The sequence below is a fragment of the Chenopodium quinoa genome, unplaced genomic scaffold, assembly GCF_001683475.1.
Source record: "Chenopodium quinoa cultivar QQ74 unplaced genomic scaffold, ASM168347v1, whole genome shotgun sequence".
Taxonomy (NCBI): domain Eukaryota; kingdom Viridiplantae; phylum Streptophyta; class Magnoliopsida; order Caryophyllales; family Amaranthaceae; genus Chenopodium; species Chenopodium quinoa.
The window spans coordinates 3752617-3775909 of record NW_018743697.1 but is presented as its reverse complement, the minus strand read 5'-3'; the positions used below and the strand labels follow the sequence as shown (position 1 = coordinate 3775909).

Genomic DNA, 23293 nt, shown 5'->3' with positions numbered 1-23293 from the left:
AAAGGGAGAGGAGATTTGTTGATTAGAATAATGTAGCGAGTTACATGCATGCATGATTTTAAATTTGCCTTTGTCGGATGATTACTTCTTTAGATGATAAGCCACCCATGTACAACACACCACTAGCTATATACACATTCGTCAACGCAATTGATATTCAATCTCTTCTCTTAAAATATGAAATTAAATTTAGAAGAACTATTAGAGAAGGAAGTATTGTTTATTGATAAACGAGTCTGGGGCACACCCATAACAACTGTCTACTTTACACGGGCCAAGGAAGTTCCACCTCAAAATCATATGGCAATAAAGGGAGTAGCCCGTTAGCCTTATAAAATGGACACAATTTATTTTATTTCTTTAATGTTTGATACACATCCCAATACAAATTTTCACTTATAAACTTAACCAATGTTGGACGATACACCAATTCACATGTGGGTTTTTTCTCATGAACTCAACAGTTATCAAGATGTAAATCAGATTAGCGGTAAAGTATTAAAGTGAGTGACTACTTTGCTCTCTATGAGCATGACTCCACATAAAAAGGAATCAAATCTATTTTATAATTTAAGAGTCATTTAACCAAAACACTCCAAAACTTCAACTCTCTATTATCATGCACTGTTTTTTTCCTTTTTTTTTAGACTCCAAATAACTTCTTCCATCCCTCTCTAAAAAATAACTTTCAAATAACTTCCAATACTATTTATCCTAATAACACACATGCTAGTCCAAAAAACTACTTGCAAAAGAACAAAGCTACCCCATAACACTGACAAATACTTTTAAAAATCATCAAATTCAATAATCTTCAAAAAAAAAAAAAAAATTAAGGCACTGTGCGACAAGCCACCAATGTGACTGCTTGCATAAGAATTAAGTAACCCCTATTACACTGACCGAGTAACCCCCTATAACTCTGACTGGGTAACCAATAACGTTGAACAAATAACCCTACAACACTGACAGAATAACTTCCATAATAGTTTACCACACGATGTGGTAAAATATCAAAATATAAAGGGATTTTCTATTTAGTATGATTGTAGTTTTGGTTTTTCCATTTGGCACCCAGTTTTTAGTTTAAATCCACATAGTACCATTGTAATTTTATCTTATTCCTTACTATAGCATTTTGTTAAATGTAACATTAGTTTGGGGCAATAATTGTGGTCTTTTAATTCTAATTGTGACTGCAAATTTTTATCCTTTAAGGTCATAATGACTTCCAAAATTTTAACCGAACATTTTTTGCACGAAACAGATCAAAATATACAAATTGGGATATTTTTCTTGCACATAATTAATCCGAGAAATTTTTTAGCGTTTTTTTTAATTATTATTATTTTTGCTAATTTTGACCTTAAACTTGAACCTTAGGCCACTAAAGGCTAAAACATCCTCTTGAAACTTTAACCAATCAATTTTAATGACATCCAAATCGAAAAATACATAATATATTTGATAGAATGCTATAGTAGAGAATAAATTATTGAAAGTATAATGGTACTATTTGGAATAAAATTGAAAATTGGGTACCATTTGTAAAAGTCAAAACTACTATAGTACCAAATGGACAATCCTAAATACAAGTATAAAAGTTAATACTCTTAGCTTATATTTTTACGAATGAAATATACTAACAAAATAGAATGGAATAAATTGGGGTATCCTTATAGTTTCTAAAATTCATTAGCTATTCTGGGGATTATTTGAATAGATCGATTATTCATATACTCTCCAATTGAATACAAGGCTTAGGCCACACCACAAGTGTTCACTTTATAAATTCAAGGAGTTTAGGTAGGTTCCATCTCAGTCCATACATAGCAATAGAAGAAGTAGCCCTTTAATGTTATAAAGTGTTTAATTCTCTCATCTTAATCAATAATATGGGACACTTACATGCGTTGTTTAAATATGTTTGTTGTGCCTTAACAGTTGGCTTTCACAAGCCAAAGCACTACAACCTTCATTCTAGGTGTACGGTGTACATGCACAACAATGGCATTTGGTACTTTTTATTAGAGTTGTCAAAAGTTGACCCGATCCGAAATACTGACTCAAACCCGATTATATTAACCAAACCATCTGAACCCGAAAAAATGGTGACCCAAACTCGACCTGAAACCAACCCTAGACCTAAGTTGACCCGAGTATGTGAGACTCAAACCCGAACATCAACTAACCTGGAGATGACCCGACTCGAATGTAACCCGTAAATTATTGACCTGAACCGAACCCGACTTGAACCGAAATTGACCCAAACCCGTTTTAACCCATCAAAACCCAAATTTAACCTAACTTGTTACTAACCTGACCTGAATTAACCCGACCCGAATTTAACCCAACCTGTTACAAACCCGACCCGAAATCAACCCAACTTGTTATTAACCTGACCCAAATTCAACCCGACTTGTTATTTACCAGACCCTAATTTCACCATACCTATTACTAACCCGACCAAAAAATTCAACCCGATCTGTTACTAACTCAACTCCAAATCAACACGACTTGTTATTGACCCGACCTAAATTAAACCCAAATTGTTCCTGACCCGATTTCGAATCAACTTAAATGCAATTTAGACCACCTAATTATTGTTGATCAAAGCATTTTGTCTAGGGAGACCAAGTCGGTCCAAGCCAGCACAAGAAAGGAGCATCATCCTCACATTTAAGAATTAAATATATATAGTATATATTTGTTGTATGGTCAAAGGAGATAATTATCTTCCTAACTTATAGACTGTAGTTCTAAACAACATTATATGACCCCGAGATGTATTCTCTAGAATTTCAAGACTTTTCGAAATCGGGCCCCGAATACTCCAAAAATTCTCAAAAATCTTGGATATAGCCTTCAATTTTTGAATTTATTCGACAGTAAATAAAAATTGCCGAAATGTTAGCCAATTTACCAGTTTATAACTTGCGCCAATTTCATTAACTCAAGCCTACAACAAACATTTATGACAACATATAATGATCCTATATGGTTCCAAACGGAATTATATGAACCCGAGATGTATCCCCTAAAATCTAAAGGCTTTTCGACACCGGGCTCCGAAACCTCCAAAATTTCTCAAAAAGCGTAGATAAAAGCCTTCAATTTTGGGATTTTTTTTTTACTTTTTTTTCGCCTGGAAATTAAAATTGCCGAAATGTTTACCATTGTCCTAATACTCTCTGGGAGTCCAATTGAGTGCGTGGAACCATCCTAATTGCCTTTAAACGGCCAATTTACCGGTTTACTTGCACCGATTTAATTAACTCAAGCCTACTACTGTAACACCCCAATAATTCTCTCTTAAAACCTGTAAATACCCTGAAAAAAATCCAAGAGAATTACTGGCGTGCTACCGTCACGTGTTCAAACGTTAAGGCTATATCAGAAATTAGCAGCGGAAAAACTAACTCAGTTATAAATAAGTTTCAAAACCAATAACCAAAACCAAATTAAATGATACAAGCTGGAACCATTAAGACCCTTATTCAAAACCCCGGCCCATAAAAGTTGTAAATAAATAAAACCAGAGTTTAAATAAATTCAAACTTGCAAAAGAGATAAACTGCGAACAAAAACCAACTCTCCACTCAAAATCCCACAACCCTGATGTGAATGTTGCACGTGTAAGAACCTGTGGTTAATCTGCTCCCAAATATTACAAGTGTAAAAATTGGATCGTCACAGGGTCATTGAAAGGCGAAGGCCATGACCAAAGGAAGACACATAAAGCACGCAATCAGCAAAACTGAGTACATACAAGCTGCAAAACATAAAAGAAATCCCTAACATGCTACTAACAATCAATCATCACGCGTCATTAGTTATAGACTCGACACATGACTCAACTATTTATATTACTAAGACTTCATTAATTAATAATAGGTAAATAATTATTTTTATTCATTGGATTACGCAATAGACTAGGTTGTCCAACCTATGCTCCATTTGGAACATCAATTAAAGAAAAACCCCATGCCTCCTTTCGGAAACATCAATAAACATCCAACGACCACGAGCGCAACTCCGTGACCGTAGTTAGTATGAGATCTCACCTAACTCCTAGTTTTAAAAAAAATATTTGAAATAGAAGACTCGTATATCAGACGGCCTCGATAAAAGTACACGGTTAATACCCCATGTACCCCAACCCCTGATTGTCATTACTCTAGATGTGCACCAATCCAGAGTTTTATTGCTCATACATCTTGCAGTTTACGTGATTTACTGGTTTAGACTTGGTGATGACTCATATGCAAACAATACAATCAATCCAATATCAATTCAATCAAGTATAACAATTTTCCAATTTCAATTCTTGATTTATTAGTGACAAGCAACATTTATTATTTATTCCTTTAACTACCTCAGTGTATAAACACCTTGAGTGCATAAGGCACCCCAAAACCTTAACCTCGTCTTATAAGACTTAAATTCTTCCTTTACTCATCCTACTTGCATAATCATGAATGAGTAATAAATTAATCTTTACACCAATCACATATCTTTGCCTCTAAGCGCACCTTGCATAATTAGAGCACGAATAATACTTGCAATATAAAATAGTGCACATCATATGAAATTCACAATGTATAACCAAACAATTTAACCTAGTCATTCCTATGCATGATACTAAGTTCTCGAACCGTCCTTAAACATGCACCTACAAGCAAGGTTTCGTAACTTGTACGTACCTTGAATAAACGAATTGGTATGCCACTTTACTATCTAGAAATCACCTTCAATAAACTCCTCTCCTAAACCAAACAATAACATCTCAATAAATACCCAATCAATCAAATTTACAGTAATATTAACTTACTTTAAAACCTTCAAAATCCAAATCAAACAACACTTTAAAACCTTCCCTTTAGTTCAAATTAAAGGCTTATATATAGTTCTTTAAATTTTCTTCATAAAAACCTTAAAATACACTCTTATACATGAAATTACAGCAAGTTTTAAAGTTTAATAAAAAAAATCTGAAAATTATTTTAAAACCCCTAATAATCTCCGTTTTTAATGGGTGATAAAACCCTCTTTATAAAACATCAAAAGTAGTACTTAGAAACTATTTCCAGCACTTAAAACTTCAATAAAAATATATATTTATGCTTAATTAACTTTAAACATAATTAATTTTATCAATCAAACTCAAGGATAATATTTTAAGTATAAAAAAACTTCGTTAAAATCAAAAACTGACTGAAAATCATATTTAGAGGCTGAATTTGGCTACGAGAGGGTGATGCTCACTACCAAAGGTAGTGAGTCTTTCTTAAAACTTTCTTAAAACATCGTTTCCACATGAAAAACACTACTTTTTCATCAAAATCGGATGAGTTCAGAACCTGATCGGGATTAAAACTGGATTAATATTAACGAACGAAAATCTAAAAATTAAAACACGAATTTAAGTGTTCAAAATAATCTGGAATTAAGTTAAACTAATCATTAGTTATAATCACCAAAATTCAAAACATCATTACTATAAAAGCCCTGAATCAATTGTTCATAAAAAACCTTAAAATCATGATTTTAATAATTAAAAACCCTAGGTTATAAAATTTACAAAATCTGAAAATTATGACATTTATAAATTATGAAATTATAAAGTTTAATCATCAAAATACAATTTGATACTAATTAAATTAATTTCAAACAATAAAATCAAAACCCATAAATCAATAATTATAATTATACAAATTAATAAAACAAAGGAGAAAATAAGACTAACCTTTTTGTGTGGGAAAATCTTTGGGGATTCATGGGGTATTTATAGGAGAGAACGTTATAGGGTAAATAGAAAGATTGGGCCTCATAAAATTAATGGGCCAAATGAATGAAATGGACTAAGCTTTAGTTGTATTGAAATAAATTATAAAATGAAGGTTCATAAAATGATTTGTACCAAAATAATTTTTGACCCTAATTAATAATTTGAATATTTTGAAATTAAATTACGGAAAAATACAAAATAATATTATAAATAAAATTAAATTTCATTTATAACATATTTAAAAATACGGGGGATTACAACTACGAACATTTATGACAATATATAATGATCATATATGATCCCAAACGGCATTATTTGAACCCGAGATGCATCCCCTAAAATCTCAAAACTTTTGGACACCGGCTTTGAAATATCACAAATTTCTCGAAAAGCATGGATTTTAATTTTGTAATTTTTTTTACTTTTTTCGCTCGTAAATTAAATAAAAATTGCCAAAATGTTTACAATGGTACCTAATACCCTCAGTCCAATTAGGTGGGTGGAACCATCCAATTTGCCTTTAAACGACCAATTTATCGGTTCACAACTTGCACCGATTTCATTAACTCAAGCCCACCACGGACATTTATAATAACAAATAATGATCATATATGGTTCCAAACGGCATTATATGACCTCGATATATATCCCCTATAATTTCAATACTTTTCGACATCGGGCCCCGAAACTTCCAAAATTTCTCAAAAAGTGTGGATATTAGTCTTCAATTTTTGAATTTTTTTACTTTTTTTCTCCCGAAAATAAAAATTGTTGAAATTTTTACTGTGGTCCCTAATATCTTCTAGGAGTCTAATTGGGTGGGTGGAATCATCCAATTTGCCTTTAAACAGCTAATTAACCAATTTATAACTTGCAACGATTTCATTAACTCATTCCTACACAAACATTTATGACAACGTATAATGACCATATATGGTTCCAAATGACATTATATGACCTCGAGATGTATCCCCTAAAATCTCAAGCCTTTTCGACACTAGAACCCGAAACCTCCAAAATTTCTAAAAAAACGTGGATATTAGCCTTCAAATTTTGAGTATTTTTTTACTATTTTTCACCCGTAAATAAAATTTGCCAAAATGTTTACCATGATCCCAAATATCTTTCGCGAGTCCAATTGGGTGGGTAGAACCATCCAATTTGCCTTTAAACGACCAATTTACCGATTCACAACTTGCACCGATTTCATTAACTCAAGCCCACCACGACATTTATGACAACAAATAATAATCATATATGGTTGCAAACGGCATTAAATGACCCTCGAGATATATCCCCTAGAATTTCAATACTTTTCGACATCGGGCCTCAAAACCTCCAAAATTTCTTAAAAAATGTGGATATTAGTCTTCAATTTTGGAATTTTTTTACTTTTTTTTTTCTCCCGAAAATAAAATTGCCGATGTTTACCGTGATCACTAATACCCTCTGAGAGTCAGATTGGGTGGGCGGAACCATCCAATTTGCTTTTAAGCAGCCAATTTACCAATTTATAACTTGCACCGATTTCATTAACTCAATCTTACCACGAACATTTATGACAACATATAATGATCATATACGATTCCAAATGACATTAAATGACCCCAAAATGTATTCCATAGAATTTTAAGACTTTTAGACACCGAGGCTCGAAGAATCTAAAATTACTCATAAAGCGTGGATACAAGCCTTCAATTTTGAATTGTTTTACTTTTTTTCGTCTGTAAATAAAAATTACTGAAATGTTTACCATGACCCCTAATACCCTATGGGAGTCCATTTGTGTAGGTGGAACCATCCAATTTTCCATTAAACGGCCAAAATACTGATTTACAACTCTCACCGATTTCATTATTTCAAGCCTACCACGGACATTTATAACAACATATAATGATCACATATGGTTCCAAACGGCATTATATGACCCTGAGATGTATCCCCTAAAAGCTCAAGGCTTTTCGACAACAGTCCCCAAAATCTACAAAATTTCTCAAAAAGCGTGAATGCCTTCAATTTTGATTTTTTTTTACTTTTTTCGCTAGGAAATAAAAATTGCAGAAATGATTACCATGGTTAGGGGTGAAACAAACTCGGTTTAAAACCAAACCAAACCGAAAACCAAACCGATTAAGAAATATGGTTCGGTTTTTTTCTTAAGTGGTTCAGTTTCGGTTTGCAAAAACCAGAAACCGAAATTATATGGTTCGATTTTGGTTTCGGAAAATAAGAAACCGAAAAACCGAACCGAAATTTCGGCCAACACCAACGAAACCCTAGCCCAATTTTATACAGTATATAAAGAAAAAAAAACCCCTATTTGGAAAACCGAAATTTAAGTGGTTTGGTTTGGTTCGGTTTCTTTTCTTAAGTGGTGCGGTGTGGTTTGCAAAATCATGAAACCGAAATAGGGTGGTTTGGTTTCGGTTTGGCCTATAAACCAAATCGAAAACCGAACTTTCACCCCTAACCATGGTCCCTAATACCCTACAGGAGTCCAATTGGATGAGTTGAACCATCCAATTAGCCTTTAAACGGAAATTTACCGAATAACAACTTGCACCGATTTCATTAACTCAAGCCTACCACGAACATTTATGACAAAATATAATAATTATAAATGGTTTCAAGCGGCAATATATGACCCCGAGATGTATTACCGAGAATTTCAAGACTTTTCTATACCGAGATCCCGAAACCTTTAAAATTTCGCAAAAAGCGGCGATATACTTCAATTTTGAAATTTTTTGACTTTTTTGGCTCGAAAATAAAAATTGCAATAATGTTTACAATGACCCCCAATATCCTACGGGAGTCCAACTAGATGGGTGGAACCATCCAATTTGCCTTTAAACGGTCAATTTATCGGTTTAGAACTTTTTCGATTTCATTAACTCAAACCTACCACGAATATTTATGACAACATATAATGATCATATATGGTTCCAAACGGCATTATATGACCCCAAGATGTATCCCCTAAAATCTAAATACTTTTCGACATCGGGCCTCGAAACCTCCAAAATTTCTGAAAAAGCGTTGGAATTTTTTGACTTTTTTTCGCCCGTATATAAAAATTGCCGAAATATTTACCATATTCCCTAATACCCTTCGTTATTCCAATTGGGTGGGTGGAACCATCCAATTCGTCTTTAAACGGCCAATTTATCGGTTTACAACTTGCACCGATTTCATTAAATCAAGCCTCCCACGAACATTTATGACAACATATAATGATCATATATGGTTCCAAACGACATTATACGACCCCGAGATGTATATCCTAAAATTTCAAGGCTTTTAGACACCAGGCCTTGAAACCTTCAAAATTTCTCAAAAAACGTGGACAATAGTTTTTAATTTTGGAATTTTTTAACTTTTTTTCGCCCGAAAATAAAAATTGCCTAAATGTTTACCATGATCCTTAATACCCTTCGCAAGTCCAATTGGGTAGGTGTAACCTTCCGACTTGCCTTAAACGACCAATTTACCGGTTTAAAACTTGCACCGATTTCATTAAATCAAGCCTACCATGAACATTTGTGACAACATATAATATGGTTCCAAACGACATTATATGACCTCGAGATGTATCTACTAAAATTTCAAGGCTTTTCGACACCGGGCCTCGAAACCTCCAAAATTTCTGATAAAACGTGGATATTGGTCTTCAATTTCGGAAATTTTTGACTATTTTTCGCCCGAAAATAAAAATTTCCAAAATGTTTACCATGGTCCTTAATACCCTCCGGGAGTCCAATTGGGTAGGTGTAACCATCCAATTTGCTTTTAAACGGCCAATTTACCGGTTAATTCTTGCACCGATTTCATTAAATCAAGCCTACCACGAACATTTTTGACAACATATAATGATCATATATGGTTACAAACGGAATTATATTATCGCTAGATGTATCCCCTAAATCTAAAGTCTTTTCGACACTGGGCTGTGAAACCTACAAAATTTCTCAAAAAGCGTGGATTTTAAGCATTCTATTTTGGAATTTTTTGACTTTTTTTCGCCCGGGAAAAATAATTGCCAAAATATTTACCATGATCCCTAATTCCATTTGAGAGTCCAATTGGGTGGATGGAACTATCCAATTTTCCTTTAAACGATCAATTTACCGGCTTACAACTTGCACTGATTTCATTATCTTAAGCCTACCATGAACATTTACGACAACATATAATGATTATATATGATTCCAAACGGCATTATATGACTCCGAGATGTATCCCTTAAATTTTCGAGACTTTTCGAGCAGAGCCACGAAATCTCCAAAATTTCTTAAAAAACGTGGATAAAACCTTCAATTTTGGATTTTTTATCTTTTTTTGCCCGTAAATAAAAATTTCCTAAATGTTTTCCATGGTCCCTAATACTCTCCAGGAGTCCAATTGGGTGGATGGAACCATCCAATTTGCCTTTAAACGGCCAATTTACCGGTTTACAACTTGCAACGATTTCGTTAACTCAAGCCTACCACGAACATCTATTATAATGATCATATATGGTTCCAAACGACATTTTATGACCCCCAGATGTATTCCCTAAAATATCAAGATTCTTCGACACTGGCCCCGAAACCTCCAAAATTTCTTAAAAAACATGGACATTAGCCTTTAATTTTGGAAAATTTTGACTTTTTTTTCGCCCGGAATAAAAATTGCCGAAATATTTGTCATGGTCCCTAATACCCCCCGAGAGACCAATTGGGTGGGTGGAACCATCCAATTTTCCTTTAAACAATCAATTTACTGGTTTACAACTTGCACCGATTTACCGGTTTACAGCGGCCAATTTAATTAACCTGCACTGAACCCGAGTTGAACTAAAGTTGACCCAAACCCGTTTTAACCCATTAAAACCCGAATTTAACCCGACTAGTTACTAACCTGACCTGAATTCAACCCGGCCCGTTCCTAACCCGACCCGAATTTAACCCAACCTATTATTACAAACCCGACTTCTTATTGACATGACCCAAATTAAACCTGACTTGTTATTGACCTGACCCGAATTTTACCAGACCTTTTACTTACCCGACCCAAGAATTCCACCCGATCTGTTACTAACTCGACTCGAAATTAACACGACTTGTTATTGACCCAACCTAAATTCAACCCAATTATTTCTGACTCGATTTCAAATCACCTTAAATGCAATTTAGACAACCTTATTATTGTTGATCAAATCATTTTGTCTAGGGAGATTAAGTCGGTCTAGGCCAACAAAAGAAAGGAGCATCATCCTCAAATTTAAGAGTTAAATATAGTATATATTTGTTGTATGGTCGAAGGAGATAATTATCTTCCTAAATTATAGACTATACTTCCCTAATATATTGCCATAGATATTATAGGAAAAGGAAATAATTATCTTGATTAAAATGATAATTATCTATTTATGGTTAGTTGAACCCGAATATGACCTGACTTATTGTAACCTGTAAATTATTGACTTGAACATAACCCGACTTGGAAATGACCCAACCTGATTATAATCCGCAAATTATTAACTTGAACCGAATCCGACTTGAACCCGAGAATGACCCGGCTTGAAAATGACCTGGCCTGATTATAACCCGCAAATTATCGACTTGAACTGAACCCGACTCAAACCCGAGAACGACCCGACCTGATTCTTACCCGCAAAATATTGACTTGAACCGAACCCGAGCTAGAATTACCCTAACCCGTTTTAACCCGTTTTAACCCGAATTATATCCGACATACTGTTCACCCAACCCGAATGTATCCCAACCCAAACCTGAGAAGAAGTATGACCCGACTCAAGCATGACCCAACCCAAACCCGACTCGCACAGGTTATGAAATTAATCCGAATTGACCCGACCGAGTTGACCCGACCCACTCTTACCCGATCAAAACCTGACCCGTTTACCCGAATTCACAGCTCTAACTTTTATTACGTACAACTAAATATTTTTGGTCGTAATTGCACGTTTGTAATTAAATTATATGGTGTATTTGAGTATCTATCTACGGAGTATTAAATTAATTAGGAGAAAAATCATAGGCCATTATTCATCTAAAATGCGCTTTTTTTTTAACCATGAGGATCGGAAACTATATGAATTATTGAATTACTTGCTGTTGAACTCCGTAAGATCAAAACAAAATAGAGCGTAAAAATATATAATATGCCGCAAGATGTTACTTATTAATTATAATTGTCAGTACTCCAAAGAAAAAGATAATCATACAGAAGTATATTGACATTTTCCTTTTACCGTGTGCATGTTTTTACTCTTCAATCAACAGTATAATTATGTAAACGAATACAAGAACAAGAAAAAAAAAAAAAAATCAACATATGATCTTTCTAAAAATCCGGTAAAATTGATTTGTAAGTGAGCTAATTTAATTTAATTCGAGTTAAGCAATAGAAGCTTTCTTCATGCTCCAAGCAGTTAGTCCAGTGATTTCAACATCTGATGTCCCTTTGTTGAACACATATAAATGAGCCTTTTCATTGATTGCCAATGTGGGATATACCCTTGATGTTATCACATTCTTTCCTTTTGCTCCGAAGCTCTCCACCACTGAGTGATCAATCTGTCACGCATAAAATCAACATACCAATTAAAACCTCGATATATAATTATGTATACTTACTATACATTTTAGATTTCCTTAGAACAATTTCTAAGATAATTGTTCTAACATCTTCTGAAAGCACATACTCTAAAGTGCACCTAACAATTTATCGATATAAAAATTAAATATAGTCACTTTGTACATAATATATTTATCTTATACAAAGTACCATTAAGCAATTTAAAAAATTATAGAGCACATAAAAACTATTACTTACCAAAACTCTCAAAGACAAGCCTTCAAGAACAGGATTCACATCCACAAAAGTTCCATAAGTTGTTTTGTCGTTAGTTGGATTTAGAGAAGACCTACAAACAATATACAAAACAGTTAATTAATACACATCTAATCACACATACATCCTTTAACTTAAGATTAATATTAAATTTGATTGGTCAAACTACAGATTAGAGAGAATTAAAATGTTAAGTTACCTGCTTTGGTCACTACACATAAGGACAACAAATTTATTGTCATAGGCTTTGAAAATTCTGAAGAAAACAGCCGTGTACTCTTTTAAGCCTTTGGATGCCAAAGTCATAAGCCCAAATGGTCCAAGCCCACCTTTGACTGAAGCCCCCTTTTTGCTACAAAGTAACTGTGGATCAGTCCAACTTGCATCAAACTTCTCCACGTGCTTCAAGTCCTTGATTTTGAATAACACTTCTACATCAGCCTGTCGATATGAGGTGACCAATGTTATCGTAAAATAGTATACGTGACTATTAATTTTAAAATTACGATGATAGTAGGTATGTGGCAATATTGGTAAATAGATAGTAATTGATGATGGATGTGTAGTCTTGTTTTTACCTGTGCTGCGGTGATGCCAGTGACTTCATTTAGTGATCCTCCTTTGATCAATTTGCCGTATAATTTGACAGGATTTTGTCTCAACTTTTCAATATTTGAAATTGGCCATTGAATCAACTGCTTCACTGATTTGTCAAGCCAAATCCTTCTTGGAATTGTCTGCATTTTCAGATTGAAAATTGTATCAAGTACCCAAATATATTATTCTTTATACTAACATAATTTTAACACATCAAAAATAAAATGGATAGAAAAATCTTACGTGGATCCCGGACCATCCCTTTTTAATGTCATATTCAACACTAGAAGACTCATTAGCCCAACCAAGCAAAATCCTCTCCTTCTTAGCATAGTCGAAAAATGTCTTAGACGCGTAATATTTCCCATAATCATACCTTAAACTCGACTCGTTCATGTAACCCACATCAGGGGTGTACGCATCCTTGGTAGTATTATAACCTCCAATTGTATAAACATCATGCTTACTTATATCCAAGCTAACTTTAAGCACGTGCTTAATGTTACGACCAATTATAGAAGTATCAACACCCATTGTGTTACCGTTAGCATAAACCGGGAAAAAATCAGGACATTCCCACATACCACTAAGTTTATAAGAATATAAAGGGTGTTTAGCTTGAACCCAATGAACAAAATCTTTGCTTCTAAATAACAAGGATAATCCACGCTGTCCTCGTTTGCTTCCGACGAGCACTCTCCATCTGCCATCTGGCAACATCCACGCAGTTGTGGGGTCCCTAAATGAGGTGGCATTAATTTGATTTTGTGGGGTAGGGAACATGACTGGATTTTGGGGTGCCAAAAACCATTGTTTAAGATAAGGGTCTTTTATGTTTTTAGGGTAGGCTAAAACTTGGACTTGTTCATATTTTGGGTCAAGTCCAGTGAAAAGAATTGCTGGTTTATTTCCTGGGAGTATTGTGGCTGACCCTGACCAACTTCCATTAATATTGGAAGCCATTTCTGGCTCCATTGTTAATGGTTGTGGTGTCCAGTTTACTAGATCTGTTGATGTTGAGTGACCCCAAACGGGTGGACCCCATACTACCCCGTTCGGGTTGTACTGATAAAATAAATGATATATGCCTTTGTATAACATCGGCCCTATAAAAATAAAAAATATTATATATTAGAATTTTTTTTCCGAACATCTTAAAAAATATATGTATGGAGTAAATAAATCATAAAATTAGTTTTCCTATAATGTGCACCCTAATTATATTAATGTTGCAAATGATCCTTCTAATTAGTCCGAGCTGACTATTAATTTAATTGTTGAATAAGAACTTATACTCTCATCTCATTGTAACAATTAGTAAATTCTTACTCCGTATTAGTTAGCATGTATATGGTATACACATTGATTATTTTATACGGAGTAGCTTTCAGCTGTATATGTCTCAGTGTGGTAATGTACGAAAATATCCAGGAAAAAATAAAGTTAGTGAAATTGACAGTTTTAATGTAATTTATTAGTCTTCAATGTCAAACAAAGATTATAACAGAAACTATATGTAATGAAATCAAGAAGAAAATTTTGCCAACATATGTGGAAAAGTCTTTTTTTTTTTTTTTTTTTTTTTTTGACACAGTGGAAAAGTCAATTATACACAAATAAGTAAACATCTTTAATCAACTACTATAAATTTAATTAATTTAGCCAACAAATTAAACAAGTTTATCTTCTTTACGAAATTTCCTATCAAATAAGATATGGTTTTATAAATTAGAAGAAGAAGATTAAAAATGAAATTTGAAGTTTATTACTACCTCCGTTTTATATTTTTTACAACTTTTGCCAAAAATGGATGCTACACATGATTTGTAACAAATGTTTTATTTCCTTTTTAGGTTGTCATTTCTTCCTATTTCTCTTCTCGTCGCATACATACCTATTTTTCTCTCTCTATCTTACACTCACAAACGAATTTTTACCTAAAATTTCATGCACCCTTTCAAAGTTGCAAAAAACGTAAAATAGATGCAGTAGTAAAAGACATATTAGAAATTGATAATTTTTGTACGTAGTAATTGAAACACTAGGAAAACAGACAGAAAGTTGCTTTACAAAATGATACGATTGAATAATGAATGACCAAAATTAAGTCACAAGATCCAAAAAGGTCGCCACTTTGTGACAGCTTGTCAATGTAAAGGTTATACTCATGCGGTGGCTTTGTGAGTTCCATATTTATATATTCAAGAACTTTATTTAAGCAATATTGGTAGGTAGGCTTTATCGATTCCTACAATTTGGCATAATTGTAAACTTTACAAATCATAAAAAAAAAAAAAGTATTTTTTTCCAAACTACGTATTAAAATAGGTTTTAATCTTTTGGTGAGTTACCATAATATTAGCCTTAATTTTTTGTGAGTTAACATGTTTTTAGTGATTCGTAGAAGATGTTACGATGGGGTAGTTAATTCCTGTACTTTTTAATGTATTATCTGAAGTAATTTGCACTCAAAATGTTGCTATAATATTTTTAGACAAAATTTTGAGATTTGATCTTGTAAATTAAAAAAATAAAAAATAAAAAATTTAACCTATCACTCAATTTTTTAATATTTAAATAAGAGATTTATACAAAAGTAGAGAAGAATCTAAAGTGAACTAAAACTTTGTACTTGATCAAGTTTACATGTAAGATGTTGACTTTAGTTATGTACAAACAAAATAGAAGCACAAGGTTAGAAAAACTAACCATTCGGATCTGCAAATATACACAATAATCCATCCAGTTACGCATTCCACCAGCACATAGCAAACATGGAAAAGTAAAAAAGATGTTAAGCCTTTGATCATGAAAAAACAAGCAATCGGCATTCATCACCTAAATATATACGGTACATATTTAATTAACTCGATTAATAATTAATGTTAATACAAAAAGTTTTTGAAACGTACCATTGATCCAATTCTTGCGAGGTTGAAAATGGTAGGCGGTTCGATAAGGATCACCCGAAGGTGGAGATTGCGCGGCTGCACCATAGCCAAGGAAGAGGAGAGAAACAAGTAACAAAGTCACTTGTTTTGGTAGCTTATAGGAAGCCATGAGTAATGCTTGATATGAATAATATGAATTGAAGAAGATTAAAACTTGGGAAGAAATAATATGGTTTTGAGTTATATTATATGGTTTGGACCATATGTTATTATGCTTGCATGTATATACGTTTGGGTATTATATAGGGAAATTGTGGATTGGTTTATTAGGATGAAATAAAAAGTCAAACCTAAATATGGTGGGACCCTCACGAAGGTTTTATGGGTTAATATTGTATTAGAGATGAAACATCAATGCAATAAGTGGATAGAGATGTAGCTAATTAAGGATTTGTATGTTAATTAATACAGTTATAATTATTAATAATTAAATAGGTTAATTGAAGTGTAAATTATGTCTATGCTAGTATTTTTTTAATTTTCAAGTGGGAAATAAACAATTAGTCAATGGTCAAAGTTTATATTTCGGTTTCTCAATACCTCATGCATGGTTGATGGTTGTTGGCTATGCTAATTTTGAATATCAAAGAAATAAGATACGGTACTAATTATATTGGTGTATGATTACGGCTTTGAAAAGTAGTAGTCCAAATTGTAGTAAACGAACTCATGCAAGTATTGGATTATATTCAAGCTAATATGAGAGCTAAGTGAGGCCTTGGGTTTTCAAACTTGAAACATAAAAGGAGAGTACGTTTAAGATGAAGATTGGATATAATTTATTTGTTTTATCAATAATAATAATAATAATAATAATAATAATAATAATTATACTCCGTAATAATAATCATCATCCTTAATAAATTTGACTTTAGTTTATAAGAGTAATATTCATTTATATGTATGAGTAACCTCAATTTTTCATAAATAATGTAACCTCATGTTTTCCATATATAAAAGTAGCAAAAATTCATTATATGAGTGAATTCAAGTAATTTAGAAATAAGTAACTTTATTTATTCATTCGAGTAACTTTTATTTTTTTGTTTTGAAAAATAAAAGAATAATTCTACTTATTTAAGAGAGTAACCCTTATTTCTCATTTAAAAAACCTATATACATGTTAAGGTAACCCCTATTACTTAATTAATTGTCTTGTATGTGTTTATATAAAGTGGTCATACCATGTGGCTAGCCACATATAAGACTTTATATTGACTTTAACTTGATATAAAAATTCATATTGGGTGCGATTGATAATAAGAAGTCTTGATAATAAATAAAAAAAGTAATGAATAAAAAAAATTGAAACACATTATGAATGCACATAAAACAAATAAAACGACATTCATAACAAATTAACAACACACAAGTACAAGAAAGAAAAAATCTTTTAACATAACATTTAATCAATATAATAACTTCATAGTTTATGGGTTTTATTTTTTTATTTTTAATTCTTTTTAACCAACTTTCAACCACAAACCTTCAAAGCTCCAATAGTATTTAAATTCTGTGCACTTTTTTCCCCTTGTTTTTTCTAATAAAAAAAATTAAATCCCATTATTTTTCCCATAACTTCTTTTATAATTCTTAATAAAAAAAAAAAGAAAAAAAAAAAAAAAACCTTCTAACTTTTTATCCTCCAAAACCATTAAATTTAAAACATATTATTTTAACATTACTTATATTGTTCATATAATATACATATCCCGTGCAAAATGGACACTCTAATAGTCTAGTTCTAATAATTTAAGAAGTTGATTATTTCTTGTATTAATGAATTGTCCAACGGCTACAACGCGCTCCAGACGCCATGTTACTTCCCTTGGATACACTTATTACACTAAATTGTACAGTAGTTCGTTCCTATACTTTAGATCTTGGAGTAAAGAACATACTTAGATTTTGGGTTTTCCCACTGCCCATTGCACTACTTTACGTAAGATTATTTTTTCTAATTATAATATTTATATGAAATCTAAATTACTAATTAAATATACATCCATGTCATTAGGCGTACCACTCTCGCTCCAAGTACATATAGTACTGATTTTTGTCTATTTTGTGTGTACACGAATTTTATTACAAACCAAAAAAAAAAAAAAAACAAAAAACAAAAAAAAAAAAAAAAAAAAAAAAGAGAGAGAGAGAGAGAGAGAGAGATGGAATTTTCAATTTGGTAACCCCAATTACTGGACTTATTTAACCATTTCATGAAAATAATGTAATAAAGTTGGGAGGAAACAGGGATATACAATCAATACGTATGAATATGTATATATAAGAATATAAGATTATAAGGTGAGTGACGTTGATTCATTGTTAAATATGCAACTCAATTAGCCTCACAAAAAAAAAGTCTAATTTTAAATAATAAATAGTTGAAAGTTGATGAATTTCACCCGACCAAAATTGTAGTTTATTCCACGGGAAAGAGGTTTTTCCATATACTAATATATTTGACAGAAAAAAAGGATTTTACTCATTATTGCTCATTACTGTATAATTTTGTACGAAAGATATTTTGCCCTTTTTTTTTCTTTTTGAGAAGCAAGTTGTTGACATGTAATAACAATAAAATAAAATATACTGTTATTAGTGTTATATCAATCCTGTATATATAATATAATTCTAATATAGAAATAAATACACCGTATGTCCGTATGTATATACTCCATACTAGTATAACACTGGTAGTAGTTAAATAATATTAATTGGCACATTGGTTGTAGGCTACTGGCTACTACTAGGCATTGAAATCTTGTAATTTTACAAAATTCCACGATTCCTAGTTTTCAACGTGTGAACTAAAATACGTTCACGCACTTATTTGCGAGTAATATGGCATGCACTTTTCCTCTGTTTTTTTTATTTGACACCGTTTGACTTTTATACTAATCACACAATACGCTTCGCTTTTGTGGTTTATAAATACGATAAAACATATTCACGTGGGATCTTTTAATATCCGCTTTTTAATATTTTACAATAGTAATAGAAATATTAATCGTTAAAAACATGCGTTGACAAACGTGATAATAGAAAGATATCAACTAAAAAAATAGAAGAAGTATATACATATACGAATACGATACAGTATACCCTTACTATTTTGGCACTGATCAATATTTGGAATACTATTAATATAATTACTTTAATCATATCTTTTATTTATACTTGTAAAAACAGCTTAGTATTACTTTGTAGATTAAAAAAAAAGTGCAGTATTAGAGTAGTTAAGCTGTTAAATTAGTCTCAAAATATATATTGTAAAGATATAAATTATTTATAATGGTTTTTCTTTGTTTTTATTTTTTTTCTATTTACAGATAAGATACGGGGTACCTCTCTTATCACATAAGAGGTGAGAATTATTTATAATGGTTGCTAGTGAATGATTTAAGATATTGTTGTTAGATTTATTATTAGCAAACGTTCCCAAGCTTAGCCAATAGAAATACAATGGTAAAGTATTATGAGATACAGAGTACAAAATAGATGGAGTTGTACGATTTTATTTTATAAGTCATAAACTGATTATTGAAGTCAAAATATAGCTGCTCCCTTTTTGTGCGTTTTTTTTTTTTTTTTTTTTTTTTTTTTTTTTTTTTTTTGAGGAAATCTCTTTTTGTGCTTTATGATATTTGATTTTAGTTTTGTGAATATTTTACACGAAGCATGATTCCCATTGGACAAAAGGGGTATGAAATCGGCTAACCGCCCTACCATAATCCACGTAATTAGGAGGTGGAACTATTGATTTTATCCCTTCTTTTATCTAGTCAAATTAGCGGTATAAGACTTATCTATCTATCTTATGATTTTCCCTTTAAAAAAGTCTTCATTTGCTTGTAAAAAAAAAAAAAAAAGTCTTCATTTGGACCGAACAATAATAATATTTATTTAAATCACATGTTATATTGTATGAACATTGTCTCACCCTTATACTTCTTCCTCTAATTAACTCTAATACTATACAGTACATTTCATATGAAAAGAGAAGTACAAGTGTACAACTAAAAATATCCTAAACAATTAGTATGAAATGTATTACTCCTAAAAAAATTATTTCCTTCCCCTCTTAATATATATTCTAAAATAATATATATGATTATTTCATATGAAAAGAGAAGTACAACTAAAAATATTCTAAAATAATTATTTCCTTCGCCTCTTGATAGTTAATACTACGTATAATCCTACTTTTCTTGGTAGGTTTTTTGATTATTCTCGTAAAAAAAAAAAAAAAAAAAATCTTTGATTATTTACTCAATCCTAAACAAAAATTTAGCAATATTATGGGAGATCATAATTACAATGTACCTGGAACATTAAAGTAAAATTTAAGTACGAGACGTAATTATAAACAAGTCAATTAATTTTATGTATTTTTATTATAAAGTCAAAAGAGTGTCACTAAGAAAAGGAAAATTTACACTTTGGTGTCCCAACGTTTAAGTAAATTCCACTTAGGTGACCCATGGTTTCAATATTCCCATTTTAGTCATTAGATAATAATTGTTCAATATTAGTGCCTAATAGTTAACGGTGTTAAATTCTCCGTAAACAAAAAAAAAAAGAAAAGAAAAGAAAAGAAAAAAAAAAACTAAAGTTGTATAATTAATTAATTATATTAGGGTCTCTAAAATTTCCCCCAAAACCCATTTACCTCATCTCTCTCAAAATTTCCCTCTAACTTCTACGCCTCTAGGTTCTACACTGCTACTCATTTCCATAATTCATCACAAACTAATAAAATAAAATTTGTCTCATTCATTGGTGAAGGTAATGCCGCAATCGTAAAACTCAATCCAAGCGACTAGATCTTACAACAGTTGCATCATCGCAACACGCCAAGTTCCTCACTGAACAATAGTATTCTAGGGTTTTTATTTTTTTTTATTTTTATTTTATTAACATTACTTTTTGGGCATGCATGTAGTCATTAAATTTTTTGGGTTACAAAAAATGATGTTAAAAGTGCAGTACATTGACTTTTTAATTGTTTTTAATCAATTTATGCATACCTAAGGATATATTTTTGTTTAATAGCTGTAATCTTAGTTTCATGGCTCTTAGTTTCACGAGGAGAAAGAAGTTCCACTACTATATTATTGACATCTTTTACACGTAGTATATATATATATATATATATATATATATATATATATATATATATATATATATATATATATATATATATATATATATATATATATATATATCATGGTCTGGTTATGTTTTAATGCTAATATTTAGCTTTAGTGCTTTAGTTTAATAAAAAAAATATTGATATTTTTCAAAAGAAAAAATTAACGGAGAGTTTAACACTGTTAACTATTAGGCATTAATATTGAACAACTATCTAATGATAGGACACTAAATTGGGAATATTAAAACCATGGGTCACCAAAGTGGAATTTACTTAAACGTTGGGACACTAAAGTGTAAATTTTCCCTAAGAAAACGAGTCTCTATCCTAATAATAACTCTTCCTTTTAGTATTATTGGTAACTTGAACATGTCATTGAAGCTAGAAAGATTGTTATTGGTGACATCATAATCCGATGCCTGTTTTTAATTTGGACACCACCACCTGAAAAAGAGTGACAACCATGCATAAACATTGTAAATTAAGTCAACTGCAATTAGCCCACCTTTCCTTAATTAACAAGATCTAATCTAGAGATTATGCTATTTTGAGAACCTAATTACTTCAAAGCACAAGCAATAATTAGCTTTTTATAATGCATCAAGAAGATGATTAGCATTTTACGTCAATTTGATTTGCTTGTTTTCGAGATTAAACACATGCTCATCCGTAGATCATGCCTACTAACTTGAAAACACATGCATAATTTTGTCTTATATTAAGAAATACTCGGATCACAGATTCACAATCGTACTATACTATACGGAATTACGGAGTATAATTTGTATGTACTATAATACTCTATATTAATATTTATTTTGTTCGGTCTTTAACTGAATAATAACTAGTGAGGTATTCGGTGTAAAATAGAATTGCAATTTAATCAGTTTTATGTTAAATATATAATAGAATTTTCTTATAATGATATGAAATATATTAATATTCTTAAGACGATCTACATTAAAATAAATCATAGTCCTCTAAAAATCTTAAACGATACGTAGTATATGCTATTATCATACCTAAAACCATTATTTTTACAAGAGTACTTAAAAATATGGAGTAGAAGCTAAGTCATAAATTGAATTAGGGGTCATGATCAAGGTTGTAAAACAACACATTTCCTTCTTAATCACACAATTTCACACGATTCTTTATTTGTTTTTTTTTTTACAAGAAAAAAAATAATTCAAAGAAAGCTTTTTTAATGTCTTGGGCAGTCTAATTATTTTTATAACAATCAATTTAAGATAAAAATTTAGATTTGTTCTGTTGCTATAGGTTTGTAATTTAGCTATGAAGTAATTACAATTTGAGGTTTGTGAATTGTGACTATCAAAGGTCAATGCTAGTTACTTTGAATGTAGACCTCTAAATTAAAGTGGCAATTATTTTTTGATGAATAAGGTATTAAATGTTTCAAATATATGGATTTTACTACATTATCCGAAATAAATAAGGGAAACAAAGTTATGCGAGAAAAACAATATAAAATCCACAAGTGGGAAAAGGTACAAGTATTGAAACTAATGTGTTTACAAATGACACCACACAATTAAAAACTTTATTCAAGTGAGAGATCTTGAATCTCAAAAGTAGAACACAATCAAAAACTTTATTCAAGCAAATTTCAGAAAATTCTGAAAAGGACCCAAAGAGAACACAAAGTTACACATTACTCGTGTACCAAAATTCATATCTAAATCTAAATGTATATCATTATATGTGGCAATGATGATGCAAGATAGTTTAAATGAAAAAGTGAAGTTACAAAAACTAAAATCATGTGAAAACAAGAAAAAAGTAGGTGAATTTTTGTATCGTTAAATTAACAACCAGCAAATTCTACATAAATCATACTAGGATTTGAATTGGATAAGTACTACTTACTACAAATTTTGTAAGGTTACCCAAAAATAAAAGAAAGTAGTTGTGTTGTGTGTT

The 23293-nt window shown here is 31.4% G+C and overlaps 1 protein-coding gene across 1 annotated transcript; it reads right to left on the bottom strand.

The window, feature by feature from the left end:
- Nucleotides 1–11946: 11946 nt before the first annotated feature.
- Nucleotides 11947–16399, bottom strand: LOC110684327 (fructan 6-exohydrolase-like). The gene is made up of 7 exons (XM_021860769.1): nucleotides 16156–16399; nucleotides 15953–15961; nucleotides 13487–14349; nucleotides 13225–13383; nucleotides 12846–13087; nucleotides 12629–12719; nucleotides 11947–12369 (listed from the first exon to the last, which is right to left on the bottom strand). Exons 1-7 carry the CDS (start codon nucleotides 16301–16303, stop codon nucleotides 12190–12192), a joined length of 1692 nt encoding a protein of 563 aa, XP_021716461.1. The 5' UTR covers nucleotides 16304–16399; the 3' UTR covers nucleotides 11947–12189.
- Between the last annotated feature and the right edge of the window lie 6894 nt (nucleotides 16400–23293).

Coding starts and splice junctions, on each gene's coding strand:
- LOC110684327 (XM_021860769.1), bottom strand. CDS start 16,303: ATGGCTTCCTATAAGCTACCAAAACAAGTGACTTTGTTACTTGTTTCT. Junction 13,384..13,486: donor AGGGATGGTCCGGGATCCAC/GTAAGATTTTTC, acceptor CTGAAAATGCAG/ACAATTCCAAGAAGGATTTG. Junction 13,088..13,224: donor CTGGCATCACCGCAGCACAG/GTAAAAACAAGA, acceptor TCATATCGACAG/GCTGATGTAGAAGTGTTATT.